Source organism: Myxocyprinus asiaticus, chromosome 6 (genome assembly GCF_019703515.2).
Source record: "Myxocyprinus asiaticus isolate MX2 ecotype Aquarium Trade chromosome 6, UBuf_Myxa_2, whole genome shotgun sequence".
NCBI classification, from domain to species: Eukaryota; Metazoa; Chordata; class Actinopteri; order Cypriniformes; family Catostomidae; genus Myxocyprinus; species Myxocyprinus asiaticus.
Window position 1 is genome coordinate 28,377,219 of NC_059349.1, and position 11,525 is coordinate 28,388,743.

At 38.1% G+C, this 11,525-nt stretch overlaps 1 protein-coding gene across 5 annotated transcripts in view; it reads right to left on the reverse strand.

Annotated features, from left to right (window-relative positions):
- LOC127442292 (zinc finger protein GLIS1-like) overlaps nucleotides 1–11,525 on the reverse strand; it is a 55,816-nt gene that overhangs the window by 32,114 nt on the left and 12,177 nt on the right. For all 5 annotated transcript variants that reach the window (XM_051700206.1, XM_051700204.1, XM_051700207.1 and 2 more), the window contains exon 2: nucleotides 7,936–9,078. In XM_051700206.1, the coding sequence (XP_051556166.1) occupies nucleotides 7,936–8,970 (1,035 nt within the window). In that variant the 5' untranslated portion in view covers nucleotides 8,971–9,078. The remainder of the gene's footprint in view (nucleotides 1–7,935; nucleotides 9,079–11,525) is intronic.

An 11,525-nucleotide genomic window follows, 5' to 3' on the forward strand; every position in this document is an offset into this window, starting at 1 on the left:
GAGGGGCGAAGCTGTGGAAGGCGGAGCCATGGGAGGCTCAAGGGGCGAAGCCGTAGAAGGCGGATCTGTGGCAGGCTTGAGGGGAAAAGACAGGGTCAGGAGGCCTGGGAGGTGGCTGCAGGGCCGAGACAGGAGGCGGAGCTGCTGTAGGAGGAGTCTCTGGGGGAGCGGGCAGAGCCGCAGAAGGAATAGTCTCTGGGGGTGGAGCCGCTGGGGAAATAGTCTCTGGGGGCGGAGCCGCTGGGGAAATAGTCTCTGGGGGCGGAGCCGCTGGGGAAATAGTCTCTGGGGGCGGAGCCACTGGGGAAATAGTCTCTGGGTGTGGAGTCATGGGAGGCTCGAGGCAAAGAGTCCTGGATGAATGGGTAATGACCCCCATGGTCGCGAACATGGGAAGAGACTCGGGAACGACCTCTGTGGTCGTGGGCATCGGCAGAGACTCGGAAATGACCTCCGTGGTCGTGCACATGGGATGAGGCTCGGGAACGACCTCCATAGTCGTGGGCATGGACAGAGACTTGGAAACGACCTCCGTGGTCGTGAACATGGGCAGAGACTCAGGAACGACCTCTGTGGTTGTGGGCATGGGCAGAGACTCGGAAATGACCTCCGTGGTCGTGAACATGGGATAAGACTCGGGAACGACCTCCATGGTCATGAACATGGGAAGAGATTCAGAAATGATCTCTGTGGTCGTGGGAATGGGAGGAGACTCGGAAACGACCTCCGTGGTCGTGTACATGGAATGAGACTTGGGAATGAACTCTGTGGTCTGGTGAAACAATCAGGGGAAAACCAATCATGAAAAGAAACTACAAAGGACTACAAAACTAACAGGAAACAGGAACAGGGAACTAAACCAGAATTTCAACATAAATATCAAGACAAAAAACAGGGAATATGTGACAGATGGTCAGCTGAGTATACAGAGAAGGCAAGAGTACACTTTTGTGGAACAAATGGTAGTGTTTAAACTTATGTTGTGTATTAATTATGTGTATTATGATAGTGTCGCTTTCAAATTAAAATTAAAAATATATTTTTAACACATTTTTATTTTCAAATTAACAGACTGATAATTTATTCCTTCATTTTTTTTTATAAATGGCACTCCTGGGCTTCCATAAACAAACTCCTTTTGTTTTAGAAAGTATTATGGGTTGGAACAACATGACGGTAAATACATGATGACAGAATTTTCATTTTTGGGTAAACTATACCTTTAAGAAAGTGGTTGAACTAGGCTCATGAAAAACTTTACATGGTAATTTTTCAACACTAAGAATGATTCAGTTTTGTATCAGGAAACATGTTTACCACAGTTACAGTTATGTAAGATTTGCAAAGATTTAAAACCAGAACTTTCTTGAAATGAACCAAAGTCATTGAAAAAGGCACAAATGGTTGTAATATGACATTAAGTTGAAAGATTTTGTTTAAGGAACAATAGATATCAAGTCACGCAAAACTGTAATCATCCCTTTGTTGTAAATTGCAATACGTGCTACTCATATTCCTAATGCATGCACATTTTTTAGGCCTCTTCTGAAGATCTGCGCACACCGGCACAGAGACGCACATGCCACTCTACAAAGTTTATTAAACAGAGCATGTTCAAAGCTGGTTCCTGTTAGAGCATGCTTCTGCTAAAGATGCTTGAGTTGGAAACAGGCCAGCGAGGGAGTCAGTAAGAAGCCCAGCTGATTCAAGGTGGCAGCCGCAGTCATGCAGACTTATGGTTGGAGCAATTCTGTAAAATTATTGAAAAAAAATAAAATAAATTTGGGCCGTCAGAGGTGTGATGTCATGATAACTTTGTATGAAAAATGAATAAGCTTTCATTGAGCATCTTTGCATCTCTGCATATATAACTGTAAGATTTAAATTATGTACACATTTACAGTTATATTTATAATTATTCATTTAGCAGACTCTTTTATCCTAAGCGACTTGGTGAATGAAAAAATGTTAAAATCAGACTTACTCACATAATGTACTTTTACTTTTTGTATATTTTTGTCCTATACTTTTCCTGTATTTCATAACAGGAATCTTTATCTTGTATATCAACAAGCATATTTTTACAAAATCCATAGTGCTGATAATTTTATATTGATGGCTATGCTGTTTAATATCTCATCAAAAATTGTTTTTATCATATTACCTCACTCTTGATTGATGTTAAAAATCAGGCAGAGTCTACAGTATTTGCACAGTATGCAAACACCCTACACCAACCTCTACCCCTAAACCTAACTCTAACCTTCCCTTTCAAAAATAAACCATGGTTTAACTACAGTAACCATAGTTTCACCATGGTATTTTGTCGTGAAATCATAATAACCACAAAATTAAACATGGTTACTATATTATCACCATATTACTCTAGTAACACCATTGTTAACTGCATTAAAACTATGCCTTCCGCAAAAAAGATGGTTAATAAAATGCAGTATTATTATAGTAAAACCATGTTTACTTTTACCCAAATCAAACATTTCTCTCAACTCCCTGACCTTCACCGTGACCAAATCACTGCGGGGGAATCAACCTTAATATTAATTTTGATTAATTATTATAAGTAGTATTAAAGGAAATATTAAAGCGATAGTTCACCCCAAAATTCTAATTATCTCATCGTTTACTCACCCTTATGCCATCCCAGATGTGTATGACTTACTTTCATCTGTAGAACACAAATGAAGATTTTTAGAAAAATATTTCTGCTCTGTAGGTCCTTACAATGTAAGTGAATGGTGACCAGGGCCCGTATTCACAAAGATTTTTATCTTACCATTAGGAGTTCTCCAAAGAATTCCTAGCTAGGAGTTTTTGCTTAAAACCTATTCACAAAACTGCTAAGAGCAAGTTTTACAAGGCGGAGTTGACCTCGTTGCTATGGATGACGTCACGTTTTAATAGCATGCTCTTTTAAATCACCCACAGTGATTCGTAGACAGTGAACCGCTATTTGTCAGCTAAGACAGACAACGATATATACATACATATGGTAGGTAGGTAGGTAGGTATTTTTTTTTTTCAGTTGATGAGCATTTCTTTATCCTGTGTTGATGTAATGAAACAGCATCAAAATTCCGGGTAGCCTCACGATTGCCGTGATTCACTGTGAATGCCCCCTTTTTTCTCTGCAGCGAGCGTGCATCCACAGAAAAAAATACACTGTGAATTGTTGTACGATATGCAGTCTGGACTAGAGAGGGCAAATGTAGTTTGATAGATTATTCTGCTGACGGATAACAGAAATTCCCAATTCATCCGCGCTACACAGTTTTATTTTGATGTGGCCAGGGAGCACAGAGTTGTCAAAACCTTTATCTCCGGTGCAGTTTGGTTGTTTCAGTTTGTGGGAGAGTTTACAATAATAAAAACACCATCACAATTAAGACTATACCATTTTAAAGGTCAATGTCAACATTATAATATTTATAATTACATTAAAATACATGATTATTAAAATACATAGACTCAATTGTGATTCAGGCGATGCCTTTTTAAATGGTCAATGTCATAATAATATTCTAATACATTGTTTTTAATGTGGATTGACAGCAGCAGCCATGCTTCAGATCGTTTGACTCACTCTTAAGGATTTAGAAGTCCTCAGAATGACTTCTAAGCTGTCGTGGGTTTAGGAGCTACTTTTAGCTTTAAATTGCTTTATGAATTACAATTTTACAAATCCTAAAATTAGGAGTGACACACCCCTAATTTTAAGAGTTGCTCCTAAATTTCTGCGTTAGGAGCTACTTTTAGCCTTAAGACTTTTTGTGAATACGGGCCCAGAACTCCAAAAACCTCCAAAAGGAGATAAAGGCAGCATAAAAGTAATCCATCAGGCTTAGTGGTTTAATCAGTGTCTTCTGAAGCATTCCAGTTGGTTTTGGGTGAGAACAGACCAACATATAACTCCTTTTACACTGCACATCTTGCCATTGCAGTCTCTAGGCACGATCATGATTTCAAGCTCAATTACACTTCCTAGTGCTTGACGCATGTGCCGAGTGCTAGAAGGCACTATAGAAAGTGTAATCGAGCTTGAAATCATGATTGCCAAAGAGTCTGCTGTCAAGATGTACAGTGAAAAAGGAGTTATATTTTGGTCTGTTCTCACCCAAAACCAGTGGTGGGCCGTGCATTTAAAGTCTAGGCATTCAGTGTGATTCATGCCATTAAGAAAACACAGTTTCACAATGAATAAGACACCCTATGCCTTTGGGCATCATACATTATGTCGCAGCTAACTAGTAATACCAATTGGCATTTTAAAAACGCGTCCACGCACGAAAGCCAGAACTTGAAACGACACTTAATGCTCTAGCAAGCCTAATTTTAACTGCAGCATGACTGTTTTGTGAGATGAATGTCTCCCGAACAGACATTAAAAAAATCATAATTTTTCATATGAATCTACCAAGAAGGTCTGTAATACCTGGAAAAATCTATCTAATAATATTTGCGATTTAAATGTTGCTTGCAATAAATTTCGTTTCGTCAGGGTACACGGTTATGCTGCGTTCCATTCAAGTTGGATGTGGGATATTCCTACTTGATATCTCCGACCATAAATGCATTCCATTCCCCGAAGTTCAGAACTGCAACGCTCCCGTTAGCTTAGCAGAGGTTTGACTCTCATTAGAGATGTCTCCTAGCAACCCAACTGATAAACAATGCTGCAGCGCTAGCATTTGTGCTTCAGGTGTACGATTATCAAAAGAGATTATAATGTTTTATACACCTGTTTCTGCAAGCGTTTGTTAAACAAGCTTTAATATCATGTAATGTGGAAATGAACTCATTTATTGATATTACTTAATAAAGTGAATGTTTATCACTTATTTTGTATATCTCCCTGAGTGCCGACATGTTTGCGTGACATCATGCCCCTGCATCTCGGCGAAATTGGAGTTGAGAATTTCTGCACAAGCCTACAAGTTGTAATTCTGACTTCAAGATGCATTCCATTGCATTTTTACACTTCCTAGTAGGAAGTTGTAAAATCCGACTTTCCAAGTTGATTGGAACGCAGTACTAGTTTTCAAAACTTGATTCGACACTGAATGCTCAAGCAGCCTAATTTACACTTAAAATTCCTGATGTTGCTATAACAATGCAAAAAGCACTTACCAATTTGCTTGAAGTGAAAATCAGTCCTCCTTTCCTGTTTAATACATTAAGCAATCACATGGTCATGCAGAACATCTTGCGTTTTTAAATCCATAAGGATCTCTTTCTTAACGGCGATAGAGGCAGTAATGACAGTCGACTCTTCAGCAAGATCTTGCACTCTTCACTTTCAAATTACATCACTTAAAGCGTGATTGTGTCACTCAAGGCCATATCCTAAAGGTCACACCCACCAAGAACAAATAAATCAATCTGATTGGCTGATGAATCTTAGTTGGCCATTCATTTGCACTGTTGAGGGATTCTGTGGAAATTCTGAAGGCCTGACAGGGTGGAGCTCCAACTCACACGCTGCTTCGGGCATGTGATTTGTGAAACAGCTGTCACACTTCGCTTGTAGCATAAAGGAATAAATTCTGACTAGATAAACTTTTTGTTTTTCTCTATTTGTTTGTAGATTAATTAAGAGTGGAAAGCGATTAAAAATACAAAGGCAAAAACGTGATTGAGAATTAAAGGATGAAAAATATTTATTTATTTGGCATGTTAGGCCAGAAGAGAAGGCTTTGCTGGCCCTGAGAATTCGCCACTGCCCAAAACCAACTGGATTGCTTTAGAAGACATTGGTTAAACCACTGGAGTCTGATGGATTACTTCTATGCTGCCTTTATCTCATTTTTGGATAAAGGCACTCCATTTTTTGGAGTTCTGGTCACCATTCACTTTCATTGTTTGAACCTACAGAGCTGAGATATTCTTCTAAAAATCTTTGTTTGTGTTTAGCAGAAGAGAGAAAGTCATAAACATCTGGGATGGCATGAGGTTGAGTAAATGATTAGAGTTTTCATTTTTGGTTGAACTATCCCTTTAAGAGTGGAGACAGGAAACAGGATGGGAAAAAGTGAGACAAAAGGCAGAACAGAACCCGGGTCATCCACACGAAATAAGAAAATCCACACCGTCATTACACAAACTGCAGCGACATTAGGAAGTGCAGTTTGTCTTCAATTTTTGTTTTTACTAGACTTTTGGAGTTCAAATAGTGTGCTGCTGTGTGGCAGGTGCTTTTTACACCTAGTGGAAATAGTCACTCCGAAAAATCTATTTATATGTTAAAGCTACACTATGTAACTTTTGGCCCTCTAGCTGTTACAAAATAAAACTGCACGCGTCTTGTGGAAGAACATTGTTTTGGTAATGACGTAAGTTGTGCTTTGGCTCTGCTCCTCTGTGCGGATGAATGTGGTTCAAGGCACCGGTGTACACATGGATACAGGACATCTTATCAGAATGAATGGACAAATAAATAACGAAAGAAAGGAAAAGACAGATATCTGAAAACGTCATCTTTGCAGGTAAGTGCCATATCTTATGCTGTTGTTTTTACTTATTGGATACACTGATGTTTTGAAATAAATGATGTTACAAAAGTAAGGAAACGTTTGTTAACATTAGACACAATGATTGCTCGTCTGATAAGGTCAAATGTTGTAAAGTTTTACAACTGCAGGATATTCTGGCCAAATACACCACAGTAGTAACTAATTTATAGATTGTCATTGTTACCAACCAGTGGTCAACATCATTTCAAGACTCACATGTCCTTGGCAAGCCTAGGACTAAAGAATTTATGTAAATTATTGGCATTAGAAAGAAAAATACACACGTGTGCTAGCAAGTGAAAAGTTCTGCACCGATTACAGTATAATTATTGTATTTCACTACACACACACACACAGACGTGTGATTACACAACTATACATAAACCATATCAATAAAATATCTTACCTGTTGAGTAAGAAAAATGCCATCTCTGGGTCGCATTTAAATCCTTTCAGTTGTCGCCACCACTGAAAAGCCAAGCCAGTGTTGATTCGGGTTTTATTACGAACTTTGTTGCTTTCCCTTTTTGCTTGTAGACTCTGCTCTGTTCGGGGTTTCTTTGTTTTTACAAGTGGTGATTCCCCGGAGGTTTGCCGTTTTGAATGATCCATGGTCAATTTTTCTCATTCATTGTGACAACAAACTTTCAGCTTCAGCTATTCCCACACCATACACGCGCTACAGTAGCCGGAGCTTATTTTCTCTGTGTACAGATATGACGTGACACGCACGGGCGAATGACGACAGCTCTAAAATATAAATCATTATTATAGGTTTGTCAAAGTGTATTTGAATAAAGTAATGACATGGTTTGGAAGATGGATTTTTGCTGCACTCTCTCATTAATAACATTTTGTTATTTTTTAACAAAGAAAGTTACATAGTGTAGCTTTAAGATCGTCATGACTTAAAAGCACATTTTTTAAATTTATTATCCACATAGTGGAGGCAGATAGAGAGCCACATATGTATTTGATATCTTCCTGAGTCATTAAAGCAAAAAAAATGTAACCAAAATAAAAGCACAAAACAGTAAACAGATGAAATGATATCCCATGGCTATCTGACATCACTAAAAAGAAACACATTTCTTATGTCGCTGGTTGTGAAGAATATGAAAAACAACTTCATCAAAGTATTCAATTAGTTTTAGGGCATTGTTTTCCCTGCCTACTATAATATCTTTGAGCACGTCAAAAGAGACGGAACAGTGTTTAATGGGATTTGATGTTGTTATAACTAAGCTTAAATCTCAATCTGATGTTCGATTATGTTAAATGTTATATATGTCAAACATATCTAATAGCTCTAAAAAAAAAAAAAACATAGGATTTGTGACTTTACTGCCTCAAAAGGAAATGGGACACCCATTTGTGGATAAAATTTGTATATAAAAATTTAACTCACCATGCACTTGTTGGGCTTCTCACCAGAATGGACTCTCATGTGAATAAGCAGCTTGTATCGAGCATTGAAGGGTTTGTGCCGACGGACACACCCTGCCCAGAAGCAGGTAAAGTCCTCCCCTTTTCGCTGATCTATGTGAACCTTCTCTATGTGCCTCACCAGTTCTTCTTTCTGCCCATAAGTAGCCCTACAATCACTCCACCGACATGGTTGTTCATCCTTCAGGTGGCCATTAATTTCCTCATTTCCATGCAGCCTGCTCAGTCCCAACCCATTCTTGCATTGATGCAGTGTAGGAAGTTCCTGAGATGGTACTGTCTGACTATGGTGAACGTTAATTTGCTGGGTTTGTTCCTTGGTTACATTTGAGTCAGAGCAGAGATACTGAAGCAGTTCCCCCTTGTTTTCAAACTGTAGAAGCTTCTTGTTACAAATCTGAAATTCAGCAACAGGTTCCTGTTTGGGAGACTTTGGAAACAGACACCCTTCTGGAGGTTTTTCCTGCGGCTGCTGTGTACAGCTGAAGAGAAATTCATGTTGTTCCTCAGGTGGACCACAGAGTGTTGAAAGAGATGGAGAGTTCTGATACAACTCTGTCAAAGAGCCAGATGAGAGGTTGGAGGAAGGAGAGGAGAAGGATGGTGAGAAGGCACTGAAAGATGTTGTGGTCACGGAAGAGCAGAATAAGGAGGAAGACAAGGTATCAGTAACTTGTGATAGGTTATCTCCAACTGAAAGAGTGTAGGATGATCCACTCTTTACTCCATTCATATACGACCCAATGGCTCTTTCTGTGGAACAGACCAAATCAAGATCATCTGTTGTTGCCGGCACAGCGTACTCAGACAGGCTGCACATCTTAAGACCTTCCATGTGAATTGCTTGATTTAAATGGCCATTTAAAAAGTACTCATCATGACTGCTGTGGCTAACAAAGCCACACTGTTCCATCTGTGCAACTGCAGGACTAAGCATAGTAGGCCTCATAACATTCTTTGAGTTATTTTCCGTACAGTTGGAGTTGTGTGAGCACATCCCTCTGAATGTGGATTTTCAAACTTTCATTGTAGAAATTACTTGGTGGGTTCTGGTCTCTCAAATGGGTTTCCGGTTGTGCCACATCTGTGATGATTCCCAAGGCACCTGCAATTTACATCAATAATATTGAAGAATTTGGACCATGACTTTGGGAGATATCAGATCAAGTGTGTAAGATGTACTAGTGCATGTTAAGGATGAATTTAAGCGGTTTAGAAAGTTGGAGTTCTGTCCTTCCATCTAAACTGTCCCAGAATGTAAAGTTCCGTTCAGGCGTTTCACCAGATAATGTTTAATGTTGAAGGATCTTGTTTTCAAGAAATATAATAATTTGAGTTCTTTCTTTATTATATGCCATTTTCAGCATGATCTCAAAAAAATTACGTGACTGCGGCAATATTTCTATCAAAAATATAGAAATAGTTTTGTATATTAGGAAAATAATTTTTATTTGTAACTAGTAGCCCCTAAGAAATATGCAAAAATAAATAAATAAATAAATAAAAATAATTTTCGACCAAGTAGATTTCCTAAAAATTGATGTCAACATATGTGGACAGTGGCACTAAGTTGTGAGATTTTAAATAATACCAAGCTATAAAAAGTCAGATTTTTTTTAAATCAAATTGTTTATTATGTTTCTAGAAGTGTTGCTTATTCATGTTTTTGAGACATTGCAGAAATTATATCAGACATTAATAAATAATTAATAAATTATAAATAATTAATAAATAATTCTGATTCAAAGTAATGGCCAACACTAATTACTGCCATGTTTTGGCAAAAATTCTGAATCTACACTCAATGATCACATTATTAGGAACACTATGGTCCTAACAAAGTGCCCAACATGGTCTTCTGCTGTTTTAGCCCATTCACCTCAAAGTTCAACATGTTGTGCACTCTGAGATGCTATTATATATATTGTACAGAGTGGTTATCTGAGTTACCATAGCCTTTCTGTCAGCTCAACCTTTCTCCGTTGACCTCTCTCATCAACAAGGCGTTTCCGTCCTCAGAACTCCCGCTCACTGGATGTTTTTATTGCCATTCTGAGTAAACTCTAGAGACCGTTGTGCGTGAAAATCTCAGGAGATCAGCAGTTACAGAAATACTCAAACTAGCCTGTCCAACACCAAAAATCATGCCACAGTTAAAATCACTGAGATCACATTTATTCCCCATTCTGATGGTTGATGTGAATATTAACTGAAGCTCCTGACCCGTATCTGCATGATTTTATGCACTGCACTGATTAGATAAGCTGATTAGATAAGTACAAGTGTCCCATGTCTGCCAACCATGTTGAGTTGTCCAAACATCATCTGCAGACTGAAACTGAACTTTGACCGGATGATAGGGGCAATGCACTTGGCTGCACAGGAAAGCTATAGGATGCTCCCTTGCTCCCTAATTAGGGAATGACTTTACCTCCAGTGTGCTGTCTGTCTGCACTGGACTCATAACAGTTTTAAATGCATTTTATTTTCATCCTATTTCCATTTAAAGCCTCTGAAATCAACATTTTCCCATTTTTGATGCATCCATTGATTCTCAATGTGATAATGTACAGTGAAAATAAGATATTTAAAGGAAAGATTTGCCTATAGTCCACGTACGTTGTCATTGTGTTTAACAGGGTGCCATTTCACAATAAATCTATGCAATTTTTAAAATGGCATATCGGATAAAACTAGAGACTCAAACAGGTTTTAATGTAAAAACTTAATGAGGTTTCTTACCAGATGTAGTTTTGTTGCCATTTCTCCAAAAGACACGGCACTATATTGTTTTGTCACATGACATAATGACAGCCTAGAGTCTTCTGTCTCCCTGAGGATGTTAAACCTACATCTAACCAATAGTGTCATAAAAAGCAAATGTGATATTAAAAACTTAATTACTAGCAACAACATTGTTGGAAATGCAGATTATGTAATGCAAACATAAAATATTGCCTTACAAGTCATACACTATAGTAAAAGTACTTTAATGTCATAAGAAAAGTAAGTTTTTATGAATTGATAATCTGCCATTTCACATGTGATTAGTGTCAAAGGAAATTTAGCGCCTAGTGTTCATTTCACCAGGAAACTGCCGCAATATGTACAACGAGCTACGTAGAATTCATCTCGCAAAGATGTAGGTGTAGTAACTTGATTCTATGAGACCAGCCATTTCTGACAGCACACACTGTACTCTCATCACAGCTGTAACAAAAGGAACATATTATGTACTTATACTAGGCTGCTTAACTATCTTGACCATCACAGTCAACCAGGGTTGGGAAGATTACTTTTAAAAAGTATTCCGCTACAGATTACAGAATTAATGCTGTAAACTGTAATTTGTAACGTATTCCATTAGATTACTCAAGGTCAGTAACGTATTCTAAATAGTTTGGATTACTTCTTCAGCACTGGTAGATTTTACACTTGTTTTGAACACAAACAATTAAATAAAGTTAAAAAAAATACACTTCAATGTAAAAATACATTCTCTAAAAAAAGTCAAAATATTTTATGCAGTTTTGCTACTCAAGTAAATTTATC